We start from the raw sequence: 20874 nt of genomic DNA on the forward strand, positions 1-20874 counted from the left end.
AGCTTCCCTAAGGAAGTGAAGACTACTGTAGAGGACCTCCATTCAAGGACGCCAAAAAGATTGACACATCCCTCCATACACTCAAAGTTTCCAGAGCTACTCTTCAGTCATTAGGGATTTATATACCTGGACAAAAAAGAAAATTTAGTCCTCAACCTCTGCATAAATCCCAGCACTCCAATTCAGTGCTATTATGAGCCTCAAAGGAAAAAATCCAGGTTTTCAAAATGTAAACCATCAGGCCCACAGTCTTCCTCTTCACAACCATTCACCTCAAAACATCAGTTTTGACACCTTGGTTGGGACACTTTAGTGACCACTCCTCTCAACACCAACTGCAGCTGATCAACCCATCATATCCATTTGGGTGCTGCTTTGCTTCGTTCAACAACAACTGGGAATGAATAACATACATAAAATGGATTCTGGAAATCATCTGCAATGGGTACTTCACCCAAGGGGTACTTCACCTCCCTCCCCATCAACGCCCTTCCCCCTCCCTCTTCAGGGACCCTTCTCACGAGAGTCTGTTGCAACAAGAAATAGATCACCTTCTCTGCTTAGGAGCCACAGAACTTGTGCCTCTGCATCTATGAGGCATAGGTTTTTACTCTCATTATTTCCTGATGCCCAAGAAGAAGGGAAGTTGGAGTCCCATGCTAGACCTTGGAGCACTGAATAAGTTTATCAGAGCTCAAAAATTCAAAATGGTCACACTAGCAATGATTATTCCATCTTTGGAACAGGAAGATTGGTTCTCGGCCCTCGACCTGCAGGATGCTTACTTCCACAGCAACTCCCCAGATTTACCCTGGGCCAGGACCCTTACCAGTATAGAGTACTCCCCTTTGGAGTCTCATCAGTTCCAAGAGTATTCTCCAAGGTCCTCTCTGACATGGCAGCTCACCTATGTTCCCAGGGGATCATGATCTACCCCATGCCTGGAAAATTGTCTCCTCAGAGTCTGGTCATTCATTGAGGCCCTTTGGGCTACCTAAACTACTGTGGACTTGTTCGTGGAGCTGGGCCTACAGATAAACTTCCAAAAATCAATGTTAACCCCTGTACACTACCTAGAGTTCATAGGAGCTGATCTTGACTCATTACAGGCAAGGGTGCTCCTTCCACAGCACAGGTTCACAACTTGTCCATGCTCAGAGTCCGTACAAATATCACTGCCTTTAACTTCTGGGGCACATGGTTGCGGGCATGTCCATGATAACTCATGCTAAGCTTTACGTGAGGTAGCTCCAGACATGGTTCAGCTTGGTTTACAGGCCAAACAGAGACAGACTAGACAAACCTTTCTCATGGCCCACCAAAGTCAAACACTCCCTAGACTGGTGAAAGACCCAGCAAATGTCTGCCTGGCGATGTCCTTCTCACAACCTTTCCCATCATTATTTCTCACCATTGATGCATCCCTCAAGGCGTGGGGTGCACATCTCAACAACCTCATGGAGATGTCTCTTCACATCAACCTCCTCAAACTCAGAGCAGTCAGGAATGCTTGTGCTCACTTCCGCTAATCAGAGGTACACACACGAGTCATCGCAGACAACACAGCATGCATGTACTACATAAATCGTCTGGGAGCGGGGCGGATCTCACTCCCTCTGTGCAGAAGCACTAAAGCTGTGGAACTAGTGCATTTCTCACTGTGTCACAATATTAGCAGTCTAGCTTCCAGGAGTACAGAACACGACAGTGGACAGTCTCAAGTTCCCACACAACCACAAATGGGAGATGAACTCAGCAGTACTTCATGAGATATTCAGATGGTGGGGAACACCAACTATAGACTTATTCGCCACTTACCTGAACAAGAAATGTCCATTCTACTGCTCCCTGGAAGGCCTCAGACAACACTCCTTAGGGGACACTCTCCTTCTCTTGTGGGACAAGGGCCTGCTATATGCCTTTCTCCCAATCCCTCTATTATCAAAAGTCCTGTTTAAAAATAAAGAGAGAGAGCAAATGTCATACTGATTGCTCCCACATGGCCAAGACAGACATAGTACCCTTACCGGTCACAGCTGGCAAAGTGTCCACTGATCCTTCTTCACAACCTCTCTTGCACAGCCAAGGATGCACGCTCAACCACAACATGTGGATACTGTGGCTCAAGGCCTGGCTCCTTCATGGTCCCAACACATAGAAAGATCCTGCTCTGAGGAGGTACAGGAAGTGTGTAGCTGATTTCCTACTGTGTAGTAAAGTCATACTTACCTGCAGAAGTGGACCAGGTTTCAGGTTTGGTGTAATTCTAGACAAATTCCCCTGACATCTGCTACTCTCCCAATGATCCTAGACTACAGGCTGACTATCAAGAAATCAGGACTATTTCTTAGTTTATTCAAAGTACACCTAGCAGCCATAACATACTTCCATCAACAAATAGAGGGATACTCAGTGTTCTTGCACCCAACTACAAAGCAACTCCTCAAGGGTATAATAAACATTGTCCCCCAACCCAGACATCCCACCCTAACATGGGACCTAAACTTAATACTAAATACTCTGACTAGGCCACCCTTTGAACCTATGGCTCCTTGTTCGCTCACATACACGTCAATGAAGACCGCATTCCTGGTGGCAGTCACCTCGGTGAGGAGAATAGAGAAGATAGTGGCAATGATGTCAGGCACACACCCATTCTACAGTATTCTTTTGGAACAAGGTTACACTCATGCTACACCCAAAGTTCGTCCCCAGGTTGACTTCGGTTTTTCACATAAATTAACTGATTCACCTCCCAGCTTTTTACCCTAAGCCTCACCGATATAACAGGGAGGCTATTCTACACACGTTAGATGTTAGAGGGGCTCTGGCCTTTTACCTGGACAGGACAAAGACCTTTAGAAACTCTCCTAAGCGCTCTCTTTCCATTGCGGACAAATCAAAAGGTACACATATATCTGCACAGAGACTCTTGAACTGCATTAAACAATGCTACGAGATTCGCAGAGTCATTCTTCCATCTGAAATCCATACACACTTCATAAGGTCAATTTCCACCTTAGTTGCCTTCGTCAAGAATGTCCCTATTTTGGAAATCTGCAGAGCAGCCACCTGGGCATCTGTACATACCTTTACAGAACACTATGTGGTTACAGGTGACTCAACTTCCAACGTCAACTTTGGCACCTCAGTATTATCATCCATAACAGACTCGACTCCAAAGCCCCAGACCTCCATTGGGAACACGGCTTGGGAGTCATCTACAGTGGAGCACCCATAGGGGCACTACTCAAAGAACAAGAGGGAGTTACTTTGTGCAGTGACAATGGCTCTTTGAGACGAGTGTCCCTATGGGTGCTCCACGACCCACCCTCCTCCCCTCTACTTTGGAGTTCATGTCAATGACTCTTCAGTAGAGAAGGAACTGAGCGTGGGTAACCTGTGCAGTGCTAGTTAGCCTCACGGCAGAGCACAAGGTGGGGGGACAGTGCATGTGTGGGCCAAACGGACACTGCTACCAAAGTTCTCTGATCAGAAGCACACGGACACAAGCACGCCTACAGTGGAGCACTCCTAGGGGGACACATCTTGAAGTGCACAAGGTAAGTAACTTCCTCTTTTCTTGGCCTCACCATATGTCTGCACTGTAGCCACACTAGTCCCTGAGTCTGGGAAAGAAGAATGTAATCAATCTCTGGCTCTGTAAGATCTGTGGCTTTGATGTCTTTTCTAAAATCTCTCCATGCTCTTCCTGGGAAACTTAGAGGGTCTAGGTGAAGAAGTGCTCACCTAGCACTTCTGCCACCAGGAGGAATCAGTAAGAAACATTACACCTTTTAGCCACACAAAGAAGAGGGAAGAACAACAATTCCATTTAAAAAAACAAGTTCCTCCTCTGTCATCCCTATCAATTCAAAGTGTATACTTTTGAACACTGAATTAACAATTGGGTATTCTACTTGAGCAGACCTTTAATTACTAGGACGAAACAATTTTCTCTTCACTGCTCTTTTAGAAAAACTCCTCCAGGCTTTAAATGAAGATAAAGAACCCACACAAAAGAATTACAATAGAGAATTTGTTTATAGACTATCAGCAATGCAGACATAATGCTGCCCTTTATCATCACTTGTCATACTAGTGACAGCCTATAAAACTCTTGCTCCTGCACGACTCTTTATTTGTCATCTTCTGCGCCAGCTCCTGCCCTGGCAGATGCCTGGCATGTATCAGACATATGATTTATTACCTCATTTAATCAACACTGTGAAAGAAAGAATGATATCTTTTCTTTTTAAATGACAAATTAGGCATCTTTCCCCCTATTTTTAGTGACAGGAGTGCTGACTTTTTTTACATCTGAGGTGCCCCATTTATTGCTCAGTGAAGAATTTCAATACTCTCTCATGCCTGCCTCTGAAAGTGAAATTTATGTAATATTGCCGCATATAAATGAAGCCATCCTACCTCAGTGTTTTATTGCCATGGCAAGCTTGCTTGAACTGATTCTGCTGGCAATAAATGGCCTGAATGTGTTGTCTCTGGGAGATATAAAGGCCTTTCATTTCATTTTGTTTTCTATTTTGCGCATCACATTGGAATTTCTTTAGAGAATTTCTCCCAAAATTATGGTGTTGCCTTGACACTGAAGGATGTGCATGTGTGTTTGGAGATGCAGCTTACTGGCTTCTCAATGTACATGGATAATGCAGAGGGCATGTGTATACAGGAGACTTTCTTGGAAGATGATATCTACAGCAATAGAATAGTCTTATCAGGCTGGTGATAAAAATTAAATTGAGATGTGTGTGGTAAAAATCAGATTCCCCCTCCCCCATCCCACGCTCCGCCCTTTCACTATGAAGGGAAACTCAAACTGGAGTTCTGTGGTAAAGGGGCAGTTTATTTTGATATTATGGATAAATGTGATGTTCAAAGCCAAAGCTCATAGAAATTAGTAACAGAAAATACTAACAGATCTACTAGATGAGATCTTGCTAGGACAGGGTTATTTCCTACAGCATATTCTCAAATGCTTGTACTATCTAGTTTTCAATGATCCTTAGCCAAAGGGGCTTTCACAGTTTTGCCTTTCTTCTGGGCACTGACCTTCATGACCACTAGGTTGTGAGGTGTTTTATGTGGGGGCAACTCTTGAAAACAAACTACAAAGTGCTGCTCTTGCAAAAACAGCAGCATGATTTTTTCCAAGGGTCTTGCCAACACTCTGAGAAGTGCATTGGTTGCTTATATGTCGGTGACTGACCATCAAGATTTTATATTTAGCATTTATATAACCTTAGAAAATATTGGGGCAGTGGCCCAGAGGGGCATCTGTTGTGTTAGGTCTCATTATGTGTCTGAGATTGGCAGGACTGGAATCGAGTGTCCTGAGACATACATTTGAAATGGAAGTGTAGTATGGAAGCACTTGCATATTGATTTAACTTGAGGAGTGTTATTATCTGTGAACCCGATTTTTTTTATTTTGAGAAATCTTCCTTCTCTAAACCATATTATAGTAGATTGTTGAAACTGGGTTCTGCATGCAGCTTTTGTAGTAAAGAGATTATGGATTATGTACTAAATCTTTCATCTTTGTAAAATCTCAAAATTAGACATGTATTAGATGTAGTTATTGATACTCTCTTCTTCTGTATCAATGTTTAGGATTAGAATGTTGCTTATATGGATTTAATTTCCTAATTTGCTCAGGGGTTACTCAGTCTAGACACTTTACATGTCTTTAGTAATCACTAATTTTCTTGAATTTTTGAAAGAGCTCTGGTGTTTTGATGGCATCAGTCAAACTGATCTCTTTAAAAATGAGTATTCTCTGACATCCAGTACTTTTACTTTCTGAGTAAGTAGGATGACTCTGTAGGTACAAATCTAAGTAAAGCTATACTTAGAATACTATGTAAATAGTACACATTTGTATAGTCAACTCTTTTGTGCTCCTGGTGCCATACTATAAACCTAATAAAACGACTAGGTCACAGGACAAAAATAGTTTTATCCTTTTGAATAAGCCCAACTTAGGAAGACTGGATCCTGACATTCAAAGATGTGCTGAGTTATTTAACACAGTGTTTCCCAAAGTGTGGGATATGCTCCCTGGTAGACATGAAGGGCTAGTTAGGAGGATGGCCCATCAAGATCTCTCCAGTCTCAGCTTTCACTTTAAGTCTCTGGCTGTTATGTTTGTGCAAAAAAACTTTCAAAATATGAAGAGCACAACTGACGCAGAGATGCTTGAATGAGTTTGCAGGGAGCCTAAAACCATAGCTCTGGGATTTCATTTCAATGGTTGCTAACTCAGATGTCAATGAAGATACTATAAACTCCAACATTTTCACTGCTTAGCAAATGCGGTAAGAAAGGAGAAATACCTTAGGGCTGGTCTACACTGGGAACTTACATTGGCAGGGGTGAGGATTGAGAGACATAGCAGTGCCAACCTAACCCTCGTGTAGACAGTGCTAGATTGTCAGAAGAAGTCTTCTGTTGACCTAGGCCTGGTCTACACTAAAAAAATTAGGTCAGTGTAATTATGTTGCTCGCGGGTGTGAAAACTCTATACCCCCCGAGTAGCATAATTAAGCCAACCCAAGTCTCCATGTAGACATCACCTAAGTTAACAGAAGAATTCTTCCATTGACCTAGCTACTGCCTCTGGGAGGTGGATTGCCTATGCTGATGGGAGAACCCCGCCTGTCAGTGTAAATAGTGCCTACACTGAAGCATCAGCATTTCCCAGAGTGTTTGAGTTTGGTTTTGTTGGGTTATGTGTTTTTTTGGAGGATGTGGGGGGATGGAAGGTGGATAAATTCCGATGTTAGGCCACTGACAATGCATGGCAGTATTGCAGAGAGGATGTGATTTGGTTTCATTTTCCTGAAGAGAGGCGCAACTCTTAAAAGCTTGGGAAACCCTGGTTTACCAAAACATGGGGAATAGAATGAAGTCCTTTTGTACTGGGTGTCCATTTGTACTTAACCAAGGCAAGAAACAATTTCAGGGTTAATCAAAAGAAGAAGTGTTGTTTAAACTCAGAGGAATTAAAGCAGGATCCTGCAGAGGACAAGGAAGAATGCCTTTTTCTTCCGCTCTTATTCCAAATCCCAACTGCCCTTTCTATCTTTTCCTTTCTTCCCTGTGATGGTAGGACTCGTGAATGATTTATTTGCTTGCGCTGCTTACTAGTGCAGTTGTGCCAATTAAATTCATTCTACATTGTCCTCAAATAGAAATTGTTAGTCCACCTAACAGCTGTTCTGTTTATCTTATTGTTACGATGAAGTGAGCTGTAGCTCACGAAAGCTTATGCTCAAATAAATGTGTTAGTCTCTAAGGTGCCACAAGTACTCCTTTTCTTTTTGCGAATACAGACTAGCACGGCTGCTACTCTGAAACCTGTCATCTTTAATGTTATCCTCATCATGTGTCTACTTCATCCTGTCTGAAATATAGGTTGTGGGCACCCTGAGGCCAGGGCTGTCATCTTAGTACTTGTCTGTACAGTACCTAACAATGGGACCCAGATCCTAGACTGGGGTTCCTTTGTTTTCATACAAAAAAATCACAGTAAGTTTAACTAGATTTCTAGGTGGAGGTGGGGGGTGAAGTGATCGTTGAGTTGTGGTAAATTTTCAGAATTTCACAGAAGCACTGTACCAACTAACTTTGGCTTGATTTACCATGGAAATTTGCAATTCTCAACAGCATTAAAGCTGTTCAATTTCTTAATGCTATAGGGTGATTAAAACTACTACAAAGAGAAAACTGGCTCAGAACCCTTTAAAAATTCTCTTATGCTGCTGTAAGGCACATCTGTGCCTTTGTTCTTAGGTATTGTTACCTTTTCCTGTATTCTTATGCTCAAAGAATAACTATGAAGAGAGCTCCTAAAAGCCAAGGAAGGAGTGGGGTAAATATACACTTTAAAGGGTCTTACAAGTGGAAACAAAATGTTTCAAGGATAACTTTGAATTTAGGAGTCATGATGCTGAATCCAGGTGGTTTGCTGACAAATCATAAGCGTGTACTTCTTGAGCAGGTAAAGAGAGTATTGCCAGGGGTGTGATTAGTGTCAGCTGGTGCCCAAGATAAGTGCTAGGGATGTAGGTAGTAATCTACACACATCCCTGCTTCTATGAATGGAGGCTGATCATACTTTCAAAGTGAAAAATTGGGACAGTCTGCAAAGTCAGGGGGAGGGAGGCAGCTTCTTTCCACCTCTTTCAGAATTTCAAAAACTGGGACACTTTACAGTCAAGGAGAAAGCAGTATGTATCCTTCTTCCATCCTTTTTATTATCCTCTCCTAGCACCAGTCTCTCTCCCTCCAATCTAGATCTTATCCCACCATCTCCTCCTCCCCCAACACACACACACAACCAATTTGCCCACATCGTCATTCACTATTTGACTGTTACCTCCTGCACTCAACCCATTCTCTTCCTAGTTCAGTACTGCTCCAACTCAAACTCCATCTGCTCAGAAACACCTACAGGCCAATTCCTCTTCATAGCTCAGAACTACCCCCTCAACCTAAATGGTCTCAAGCTTAGAAAACACTCATCCCGACTCATACCCCTCCAGGTTAGACATCTCATCCCCAGAGTCAATTCTTCTTTTCTGACACTGAGGCTCAGAAGTCCCCAGCTCCAGCCTGTGGGTCTGCAAAGGCAGAAACAGAGGCAGCAGAGAGCATGGGGAGACAGCTGTTTACTCTGCTTAAGTGGGGCTAGTGCCACACACCTGAATTTCCTGCTCTCTCTCTCATCTCTCTGCTGCTTGTGGTAGGGTAGGAAGGACTCTGGTGTCGTCAGGTGTAGTGCAGCCTCCACAGTCCACCAAGAGTCTCCTAGTGGTACAAGGTGGTACTGCATATTTGCCGCATTGAATTGTGACAATACTGGTGGGGCTTAGTGCCTAAAAGCCAGGAATGATGTTTATATCCAGCCGAAGCTCAGTGGAAAGGATATGCTTTTGCTGTTAATGCTTCTGCTATTGCTGTATCTGTGCTACAAAATACACTTGTTGAAGAACAAGATGGACATCTGAATGCTGTATTGTTACAAAACCGAGATAGTAGTGCTATTAAATGCTAAGAGCATTCTCCACCATAAAAATTGGTAAAATAAAAAGATCAGGACTTGTTGTAGCCAGTATTCCAATGTTAATTCAGCTGCCCTAGTTACCAAGAAACAGAGGTTCAAAGGAAAAAGACCCCTGAAAAAAATCATTTTTCAGAAGTCCCTGTTTTTTCCCCCATAGAGCATAAGGAATAAAGAAAAAATGCTCTTTTTATACCACATCTGGTAAAGCACTATTCTTCAGATTAAAATCCTACATGCCCAAAGCAAACTGTAAAGGCTATATCATAAACCCCCAAAAGTGGTTTAGAATGGAAATATCCATATATCCTTTGTTATAGAAGCCTGGTGAGGGATTGCTTAAAGGAGATATGTACTGGAGAATGTGCTTCTGCAAATTTTATTCCCTTGCTAATGGAACTTAAAGAAGAACTGTGCATCTAAGTGCCCCATTGTACATGCAATTACCCAGCCTGTATATGGCCAGTGTAGGCTTCTTCAAACAATAGGAAGCATCCTCAGATTGAGGTCACTGCTGAATAATAGGCCTTTTTCATAGAATATCAGGGTTGGAAGGGACCTCAGGAGGGCATCTAGTCCAACCCCCTGCTCAAAGCAGGACTAATCCGCAATTTCTGCCCCAGATACCTAAATGGCCCCCTCAAGGATTCAACTCACAACCCTGGGTTTAGCAGGCCAATGCTCAAACCACTGAGCTATCCCCCTCCCACCACCTTGATACCTGCATAAGACCAAAACAAAGAAATCTTGGTTGATGGCAAATTTCCTACTATCTATAATAATATAGGGCCTGATCCAAAGTCCATGGAGACTATTGGGAACAACAGCATTCCAAAATAATTCCAAATTCCACAGCATAACAAAGACAAACAATCAGAATCTTAGAGTCATTTTTGATGTGCATTAGCTTGTATCCACTAGCATCAGTAAATGCAGCCAGAGCCGTCCCTTGGATAGGGCAAATTGGCCGGTGTGACTGGCCGGCACAGTTGGTCCTGGAAGATGAATCTGTCACTTCCGCAACTACCCTGTTGTTGGCAGTTAGCGGGAGACAGCACCCGGCTCGGCCACCCGCGTTTCGGTGCAGCAAGTCCCCCGACCTGACCGGAGCCCTGAGCCGCCGTGGCGCTATGGCCAACGATAGCCCCAGGGTAGGCACCGGCAACTGCCAGCAGCAGCAGGTGGCCCACCGGCCCAGCCGCTGATGCAGAGTGGAGCCCTCAAGTCAGCGGGGGCTGATTTGTCCCGGGCCTCTCATCCTCCCTAGAGACGGCCCTGAATGCAACATGTCAAAAGTGCTAAGTATTGGAGACCAAGCTTTTCCCTCCTCCTTTCCCTGCCAAATAGTTACTGAATTTATTCAGAGCAGGAATGAACATGACAAACTGAAGTGTTTCATCATAGGCAGTGGATTATTTTCCCGATTGTAGTATTTTCAGTAATTTATTTACGGTGAGGCAAAACTGTAGGAGGTGATTTCACTTCTATTGTTTATTTCTAATTAGAAGAAAATATATTCCAAATGTGCTGTTATGTGATGCATACACAGTCAGGCTAAACAGACAGAATAGTACAGAATATATCAATTGTTGTACTTCTACAGCTTAATTTTATTTGCAAGGCAGCCATCCATTTGCTTCAAGCTCCTAGCCAGTTACCACTTGCTAGTTTATTTGCCCTCCTCATAAAAAAATAATTTAGTCATGCTGATTTAACACTTAATTTTTAAAAATTGCTTTCCATGCATCTTCTTACATAATTAATAAAAGTAGAAAGCCTGCTTGGAAAGGGCATTGTTTGAAAACCATATGTCAGGATGATCATCTGGCCTTGGGCTGCAGGAACTAGAGAATGGGTGAACATTCTGCAGTTGTTTTGGCTGTGATTATATGGTGCATGGCAACTTGCCAGTAGCAGTTAAGTAGCAGTAAAAGGTCTAGAATGTCAGTGGTTTCCTCTGTGTATTAGCACAAAGATCATTTGCAGTTTAAGAACCATCTCAGAAAGGGTTTACAGCAGATACTGAAGGATTTGAAATTACAAGAAATAAAAGGGCGCTGAATGCTTATAGTGGTATCTGCACATGCCCATTCTTAGTTTGGCCCTCCATGGCTGACACCTCTACCCTTTTCCCCTTCTTTCCAGAACACTTGAAAGAGAAGTTGGAGGAGTACATGGCCCGTTTTGCCAAAGTGAGGATTGTGCGCACCAAGAAACGAGAAGGACTGATTCGGACCAGATTGCTGGGAGCCTCAATGGCTAAAGGAGAAGTCTTGACGTTCCTGGACTCCCATTGTGAAGTCAACGTGAATTGGCTACCTCCATTGCTTAGTAAGTGCTTGAACATTAATTGGCCATTAATGTCAGAACACATGGTATAGTTCCAAGAATTAAACTTGTGCCCCAAAATAAGCAGATCCTTGCACTATATAAAAAGGTTAGTACTGTACTGCAGGTGGCCTGTGACAATTCTGATATCCCACACACAGCATGAGATTTCTAGACCTTCATATACAATACACCACTGATTTTTGCTGCAATAATTGGACAGATATATATACTGGTTACCTGGAAAAAGTCTGTATAAGAAAGAGCTTGTTTGTTTGACAAAACACAGGAATCTGAGCTTCTTTATTCCAGAGATGACTAGTATAACTTCTGCAATATAGTTCTGCTCTCCCATAGCTTAATTTCCTTTTTTAAAAAGAGACCTCTAAATCTAATACTAGGTAAGGAATGTACTGTAAACCTAAGAGCATTAAGTAATGTTTGGTATGCACTATTGTACTCCTTAGTCTTCCACGGTCCACTAAATCAGCTTTTGTTGTAAATATATCCCAGATTTTGGAGTTAAACCCAATAACTGCATTCACAATAGGAAGCTCAGAAAGGATGATTTGCTATTTGTTGGATTCTAGCTGGAACCAGCGAAGCTCCATTAGTCAAAGCATGGGAAGAAACAGTTGTAAGTAGTCTAGGATTTAAGTCAGGAAATAATGCTCCCTTCCCTACACACTTGACTACTCACCCCTCCAGAGAAAGATGAGTAGTGCTTCCTTACTTGAGTACAGACAAGAAACTTTTTTTCTTTTTTTCAGTAAAAGCATCTCTCATAAGGATGGCAGTTTAGCCTTTCCTCAGTGAATGGTATTATGTCTTGAGTTTTGCTGCTGGAACTGGTTTTGTGGCAAAACATGCTGATTAAACATATTCAAGCAGCAAAATGCCTAGTTCTGTTTCTGAACTATGCAACATAACCCAGAAGGCCAATAAACAGTCTCCCTAAATATCCCTGTCAGATCAGTACCAACATAATTCACAAAATTTAAGCCCATATGCTTTCTGACTAGAGTTACAGGGGCACCATTTAGGGAAGGCAGGAGGAGACCCCGGGTTGGGTTTTTTACCATATTTGGGTGAAGTTCTCAGCAGGGGGGAAGATGCAGCCCTTCTCCTCCCGTTGCCATCTGCAGCCATAGCATTGCCCCTTGCCCCTGACATGGAACTGCTGCTGGCAAAGCTGCTCAGGACTGGGAGCCTGAATCCCAATCTCCTGCGCAGAGCCAACAGGGCCTCATGTTGGGGTGTCCCCCTCCCTCCTACCCATTGTGTAGCCAAGCAAGCAAAGCATGCCCCTCATCACAGCTCCTGCCTTGCGGAGCTGCCACCACTGTGCCAACTAGGGACTGAGCGCACAGCCAGCCCCAGAACAGCATGCCCCCCTCGGACACAGCCCCTCTCCATACCCGAGCTACACCCCTCCCAGCCCCTAGCTACCCCCTGCCTGCACCCTGAGCTAGCCTCTCTGCACACAGCCCCTAGCTATCCCCTGCCTGCACCCTGTGCGGTTTTCAAACTTTTTGAGTTGAGACACACACACTCTTTGAGTTATAATTTTTGATTGCATCCCCCCTATTATTTGAAAAAAAGCCTGACAGCTTTCAGGTGCCTACATAACCTTTAGAATCACGGTTAAAGTTGCCCCTTACCTACCGAAATCTGAAATAGTACCCCTGTTAGGGTACCCAAATTATGTATCCAGTCTATTCCCTAGTTATCACTTTTCCTTATTTTCAGCATCAGCATTAACCTTTTATTAAGAAGCGCACCATCTTCATGTAAAATTCAAGCTGCTGGTCGTGTGAAGGAGCACAGAGACCAGTAGACTTCCACAAGCTACACGATCAGGTCACTGCTGAAACCACTGGATGAGCTCACCTTATCTAGCACAGATGGAAGTCTTCTGCCTGCTGTTGAGGTTTAAGGGTTAACTGGGTGTTGCTCAGTGCATCCCTCAACTAGTGCAAAAATCTTTATGCTTCTGACCTACTGAGGCCTAAGGCTAGGACGTCCAGGTGTCTGGTTTTTGACCAGAAAGTCAGGTTGAAAAGGGGACCTGTTGGTGCAGATCAGACCGGACACCCAAAGTCCAGTTACTGAGGGGGGGGGGGGGAGGCACCAAGTCATCACCTGCACCAGCCGCTACTCAGCCAGGGCTGCCTCCTACCTGATCGGGTGGCTGCAGATCCCAGCTCCAGCTCCACGCAGGGAGAGCAGGAGAGGGGAAAAGCAGTGAGCAATGGGGAAAGAGGAGTGAATGGGGCGGGGCCTTAGGGGAAGGGGCAGGGCAGGGGTGAGGCCTAGGGGAAGGGGTGGGGAAGGGACGGGGCTTTGGAGAGATGGGGAAGGGAAGGAGAGGTTGCAGAATTACTGCTGGTGTGTCTGGTTTTTAAATATTACAAAGGATAGGGTTGCCAACTTTCTATTTGCAGAAACCAAGGATAGAGTTGCCAACTTTCCATTTGCAGAAAACCAAACACCCTTGCCCCACCCCGCCCCACCCCTTCTCTGAAAGCCCCGCTCGCTCACTCCATCCCCCTCCCTCCGTCACTCACTTTCCCCCACACTTGCTCATTTTCACCAGCTGGGGGTGCAGGCTCTGAGGTGGAGCTGGAGATGACGGGTTTGGGGTGCAGGAGAGGGCTCTGGGCTGGGGCCAAGGGGTTCGGAATGTGGCAGGGGTTGGGGTGTGGGCTCTGGAGTGAGGCTAGAAATCAGGGATTCAGGGTTCAGGAAGGGCTCCGGGCTGAGACACGGGGGTTGGGGTGTGGGAGGGGGTGAAGGCTCTGGGCTGGAGGTGCGGGCTCTGGGGCGGGGCCAGAGATGAGGTGTTTGGGGTGTAGGAGGGGGCTTCGGATTGGGACAGGTGTGTGTGGGGGGAGTGGGCTCTGGGCAGCGCTTACCTCAGGCGGCTCCCAGGAAGCTGCCGACATCTCCCTCTGTGTCCTAGGTGCAGGGGCTGCCCCCGCAGCTCCCATTGGCCACAGTTCCCAGCCAATGGGAGCTGCGGAGCCAGTACTGGAGCAGGGGAGCAGCACATGGAGCTTTCATGGCCACCCCTAAGCCTACGAGCCAGAGGAAGATGCCAGCAGCTTTCTGGGAGTCACTCAGGCAACCTGTCTGCCCCACTGCAGGCGGCCAACTAAACTTTCAATGGCCTGGTCAGCAGAGCCAACTGGGTCCCTTTTCAACCGGGCATTCCAGTCAAAAAACGGATGCCTGGCAACCCTACCAAGAATCACCCATTAGACCTGGAACTTGAAACAGAAAATAAAGCAAAGCAAACGTAAGATGAACAAAAAAAAAAAGTTTCAAGGGCAGCCTGCACTATGTCTTCCTAAAGGGAGGAATAAACCATTTCAGGACCAGTCTTACTCCCTTTAAAGTAAATGAAAAGTTTCTAGTTGCTTAAATGGGAGCAGCATCTGGCCCTCTTATTGACAGTGGTTCTAAATACCTATTTGTACATTTTTAACCGAAGGATGCACCTCGTAGCTCTTTTAACGCCTCCTGCATTTTTTGAATGATTCTAGATGAAACTCTAGTGAAGCAGATGGCACATTTGGCACTTACTGCTCTGATGCTGCATCCACAGGGTGAGCTAGGCTGCCCTTATTATGTCTGAATGGATCTGCAGAGCATGTTGAAAAGTCCTGACAGTGAGACAAACTCAACTGTGTTCTAGTGTGAAGGTTTTCTGTGTTTATCAGCCTGCCCTGCCCCTATTTCTGAACAGTTCCTCTGGTTGAGACCTCACAAATACTAGGGCTGAGAAAAGAATAATCACTTAGGGTTTTATAACATGAGAAAGTTGCAACATTTTAAGTCAAATTGTGTTTTAACTGGTGCAAGCCCATGTATGGAAACTTTTAATACAAAATAAGAGTGGCTTATTTGGGGTTAGCTTAAACTGATTCCTAATTGATCTACACTAATCAGAAATAAGCCACCCTTATACTGAAATGAGCGTCCACACAAGGTTTGTTTGCTGTGGTTTAACCAGATCGGTTCAAAGTCACTCCTTTAGTTAACGCAGTGTAGTTGTAGCCATGTCGGTCCCAGAACATTACAGAGACAAAGACCCGCCTTCTACCTTTAGTTAAAGCAGTGCAGTGTTCTCATATAGACCAGGACTTCTCTCTCACCACAAGAGCAGTATAGCAACAGTGAAATGTTCTGATTACTGGCACATACGCTTTTTGGTTTGGGGGGGGGGGGGGTTTGGTGCATTTTTTTTAAATGCACAATTTAAAAATGAACAGATTTTGTTGAAACTTTCCAAAAGAAATGGCCTCTGGGCAAAAGCTGAGCACAGAAATTTTCAGACAAAAAGGAATTTTGAGAGAATTATGAGCAGTTGGAAAGGGAGTTACACTGGATTTCAACCATAGCTCAGCTGTCATTACAGTACCTCTTCAAGTGTGTGTGTGTGTGTGAGAGAGAGAGCGCAGTTACTCTCAGCCCTTCTGCAGAAGGCTGATCAATTTGAACGGTGGATTGGTATTTCCTCACACACGCACACGCAATAATATGGTTCCATCAAGAGCCATATTGCCATGAAAGAGCCCTGTAAATGGGCTGGCGGGCTGCCTCCTGAGCATGCCCTTATGGTTTGAGATCACTCTTCAACAGTCCTGCCTCAGTTTTCTCACGTCTCTTCAACTCAGGGCCCCTGAAACTACGAGACAAACTACGAGACAACACACCCCTCCTTGGAGCTGAGTTTATTAACATAACAAAATCAATCCCAAAACAAAAGTCCTCAAATCTTCAGCAACTCTTTCTCATTCACTCTGTCTTTCACACTGAGGTTTCCCCTCCCTGGAGTCTTTTTTTCCTGAAGACTCAGGGTTTCCTGCTGGAGCTTACTCACTCCTAGCAGTCTCTATAATGTTTCTTTCCCTATTCTCTCCATCCCCCCAATTCTCTGAAGTGTCCTGTTCCTCTTTATAGGAGAATCAGCTCCTCCTTATCCAACTGGTTCTACTAATTAAACTGTACACCTCATCCCAGGTGTGGTAGGCAGGGCTACTTGTATGGGGCAGACCACTAAGCTTTAGAGGGGCAGGCTACCTCACTACAGTGCTCTTGAGGGAGGAATGGGTTCCATAGATCAGTGCCACACTTGCCAGTATTGCAGGTTTGAAGGAAGATGATGCCAAGGTGAGTGAGTACCACTCTAACCCAGTTCTCTCTATGCTTATCTGTGCCCTTTTCTGATGCAGAGGGTTCCAATCCTGCCATCTGTTCTCAGGGAGAGGCTTCTGCAGGTTCCTGGAAGGGATAGGCTTATGCTAGTAAGCCACCTCTCTACCTGCCCAATGCCCCCAAACCCATATGCTTGAGCTTCCCTCCATCTGTGAAACTAGAGGAGAGCATCAGAGCCAAAATGTCATAATCCCATGTTGACTGTTGCCAGGACTGCCATTGAAAAAAGATGGTATTAAAACTGACATGGTGGTGGTAATTAAGTATAATACTACCTGGCGCACTAGTCCATGTTGTTACTTTTAGTAATTATACCCTAATAATAGGAAACCTCATTACAGCTTTTTAGAGGAGGCCTGCAGATTTTTGTGAGATAATTTACGTGTTTTTACTGTGTTTCACCATTAGAGGGGTAAGTCTGAAAAGACGACACAACTTCCCGACGTAACCATTTCACGCTACTGGACATCTCAGAGCTGCCCCTTTTCCAAACCTCAAATGAGGAAAGGTGGGAAGTTGAGTCTCACACTGACACTTCTCAAAAGAGAGAGGGAGAGAAAAGAATACACTGGAGCCTTCTTCACTCCTCATAGAAACGAGCAATACTTTTTTGCATGTTGTTGCTTCTGGCTTTGGAGTCCACCTTTAATTTTCAGTGTTTGAATTAGAAACTGGTGCACACTAAAATGCCACAACAGCAGATGCAGAATTACTGCGAGGTCCTGTATTCATACATTGAAACACAAATAAATGGGAAAGCATTTCCTCTTCAAGTTCCCACTGTACAGACCTCACACTAAACAAGTAGTGTTTTTATATTTTACTTACTGGCTAGTTTCTTTGTTGACAGATTGGGGACAGCCCAGAGTAGCAAATGACAGAGATATAGATGACTGGACTTCTCTGGGTCTCACTGGGATGTGACTAGCTTTAAAGAATTATAATTGCTTCTAATCAATGCCCAACTGCATTAAGTCCACTTTAGATAAAGGTCTGATGCAGATTTGAAAAGTGAAATGATTTGGGGGCCGTAGGGAACTAAGCAGGCAATCTTCAAACTTCAAAAAACCTGGGGGATTTGTAATATGATAGATGGCTTGACTAGACATGCCATTTCCTATTTTCTGCTTTCATCTTTCAGACCAGATTGCACTAAACCACAAAACCATTGTGTGTCCCATGATTGATGTCATTGACCACAATCACTTTGGCTATGAGGCACAGGCGGGGGATGCCATGCGAGGAGCCTTCGACTGGGAAATGTACTACAAAAGAATACCGATTCCTCCAGAGCTCCAGAGGTCTGATCCCAGTGACCCCTTTGAGTAAGTAGCAGTAAAGGGAAGAGTTCGAGCAAAAGGCAGAGAGAGCAAATAAGGTAACTGTGATAACAGAAACACCAAGCCCAGGGCTTTCTAGACCAATTAGCCCTAATTAAAGGTAATAAAAGCAAAAAGCCACAAACGGCAGAACAGTGAGAAAAGGTCAGTGTAACAAGTTATGAAATAGCAGAGGGTGTGCTTGGATGCACAGAGTTTCCTTGCCTCTGGCATGTGTCAGCAGGATGTCGGGGAGGAGGGCAGGGAAGAGGACTTTGTGCGTAAGAGAGAGACCAAGACAGAAACACATACTTGTAGTTAGTGGGAAAGAAGAGTTGGGAGAGGACAAGAAATAAATGTGACTATAGTTATTGTCGTCTTATTCCTCAGAATATTTCCGGAACATACTTTAGTTTGATTCTTTTGCTGAAGATTAATGCAATAGCTGCACTAATAGCTGAGTCCACATTCTGCTAGAAAAGGCTCTGTTTATGATGGATGGTATTGCTACTGTCTATGTATTGCTATCATTTAAACACAGTCCTATCAAAGCAGAACAATATCAAGCTGATTTGTAAATAATATCTGATAAGACCTTGTCAGATCCTGGTATTGTATGGATCAGATAATTCATAGTAATGACCTACTAGTCTCCACAAAGCTGGATCTATTTTTATTTTATTTTATTCTTGTCATGTAAGGACAACATAGGATTTATCCTCATCAGCAGAGAGAGAAACCTGGCTTAGTTCATTAAACTTTCAGAATCAGTCATGCAGCTCACAACCCAGCAGGGCTGGCAATGAGATTTGCTCTGATGCTCTCATTGTCCATTACTGAAACTCAGCATTGTATCTAGACCTGCCATTCAGATTTGCACAGTCTAAAAACATCAAAAAAACTTTCTCTGGTCTCAAAGCCCAGCACTACCTAAAACATTGGGTCTGATTTGTGCAGAATGCAGCACCGTTTCTGTGGATTTGACAGGTTCTGTCCCAGGGGGAAGAGATGCTGATTCCTTGGGCTTATCTTCACTGCAAAGTTAAGTTGTGTTATAACTAGATTGCTCCAGTTATCTTGACCCTGTCTGCACACAAAGTCCCCTCACTCATGTGCAACGGTGTCAGAGCAACCACAATTTATTAGCTGCTAACACGACTACTCTGTAATGTGGATGCAGGCTAGTGCTGCAGCACAATGCTCAAGAGCCACTAGTCCTCCAATGCCTTCCCACTGGGAAATGTACTACAAAATGTACTCCCGATGCCTCCTATGTCCCTTGGACAGTCATCTTTGCTTGCCATCTACCTATTCCCTGCTTCCAGACCAGAAGTCACCTAGCACTTTGAATAGTCTAGTCCAGATTTCGAGCCCCACCTTTACACATGGCTTCCACCACCAGCAATTGCAGTCCTCCAGCTCTTGTTCAGAGCTATTTTTTGTAACACTTGCATTTTTCTAATGTTTTGCAGTACTCAACTCTCAGAGGAGAGAAAAAAGAAGAATTAAAAGGGAGACATTAAATCAGTATGTTCTATTCAAAACAAAGAAATAATTAATGCATCTCCAGGCAGCCCTAGCTTTTATACTAGCAAGTCAAAGGCAGGTTTTCACTGTTTTCCTGTAGTCAATAAAATGGCAAAAATAAGCACTACAATATGGCATAGCAGATATTATCCTTAGAGTAATGGCACCTGTAAGTCCCTATATAAACTTTTGAATTTTTTTGGATTCCAAAGGGATGGGTTAGAATAAAGTTCTCCATGGTTAAATATACCATTTAAACAATATGCAGACTGCTTCTGCAAAAGTTAATGTGTTTTTTAAAAGTTTATATCCAAAACAATGGTAAAATCTGGTAACTGAAGAAAGATGAGAAATGGTGTGTGCATTTAAGACAAAAACAAAGTGCATTGGGTGAAAAACAACTCTTGTGTTTATTCACTATCTTTAAAAATATTATCTTTGTATAATGTCTTTTATAAAGAGGCATCATAAACAAGGACAGTCTACATGGTATATGTAGTCTAGTAATGTCAAAACAACCTGTAACACAGGCACAAGACAAGTAAAATACAATATCATACATATACAGGCAGCTTCTTTAGATGCTGTAATCTATAAAGCTGCCAGAGCCTTTCCCCACTGCCAGAGCCTTTTACTGTGGTGAGGGAAAGGCTCTGTCTGTGGGGAGACAGCAGAACACTATACTGTTAAAAATAGCAGTGTAGACATGGGAAGCACATCTTGTAGACAGCCTCTGTGGGGTACATATCCTAGGGTTCAGGTGCATCTTTACTTGCCTAAGCAGTGCCTCACCATCTACATTGCTATTTATACCTGTGCTGTGTGTACTCTACACAGTATCCAAGTGTAGACATGATGGTTGGCGGGGGATGGGTTTTTTTTGCCAATATAGTTATATTGGTACAAGCCCAAGTATGGACACAGTTATATGGGTACAAAGTGTCTTATAACAGTACAGCTTATTTTCCTTCCCATATGGAAATAGCTATCCCAGTAAAAACATCTTTAAATCAATACAACTGTGTCCACACTAGGGGACTGTCATAAATATAAAGGGAAGGGTAAACCCCTTTAAAATCCCTCCTGGCCAGAGGAAAAATCCTCTCACCTGTAAAGAGTTAAGAAGCTAAAGGTAACTTCGCTGGCACCTGACCAAAATGACCAATGAGGAGACAAGATACTTTCAAAAGCTGGGAGGAGGGAGAGAAACAAGGGGTCTGTGTGTCTGTTGGTATGCTGCTTTGCCGGGGATAGAACAGGAATGGAGTCTTAGAACTTTTAGTAAATAATCTAGCTAGGTATGTGTTAGATTATGATTTCTTTAAATGGCTGAGAAAAGAATTGTGCTGAATAGAATGACTATTTCTGTCTGTGTGTCTTTTTTGTAAGTTAAGATTT

At 43.8% G+C, this 20874-nt stretch overlaps 1 protein-coding gene across 9 annotated transcripts in view; it reads left to right on the plus strand.

Moving 5' to 3' along the window:
• Positions 1 to 20874, plus strand: part of GALNTL6 (polypeptide N-acetylgalactosaminyltransferase like 6) — a 935384-nt gene that overhangs the window by 795325 nt on the left and 119185 nt on the right. For all 9 annotated transcript variants that reach the window (XR_012158633.1, XM_073341635.1, XM_073341641.1 and 6 more), the window contains 2 exons: positions 11228 to 11413; positions 17772 to 17955. Coding sequence is in view for 8 of the 9 variants with exons in the window: in XM_073341635.1 (XP_073197736.1) it covers positions 11228 to 11413; positions 17772 to 17955 (370 nt within the window). In the remaining variant the exon portion in view is untranslated. The remainder of the gene's footprint in view (positions 1 to 11227; positions 11414 to 17771; positions 17956 to 20874) is intronic.

This window comes from Lepidochelys kempii, chromosome 4 (genome assembly GCF_965140265.1).
Source record: "Lepidochelys kempii isolate rLepKem1 chromosome 4, rLepKem1.hap2, whole genome shotgun sequence".
In the NCBI taxonomy this organism is placed as follows: Eukaryota; Metazoa; Chordata; order Testudines; family Cheloniidae; genus Lepidochelys; species Lepidochelys kempii.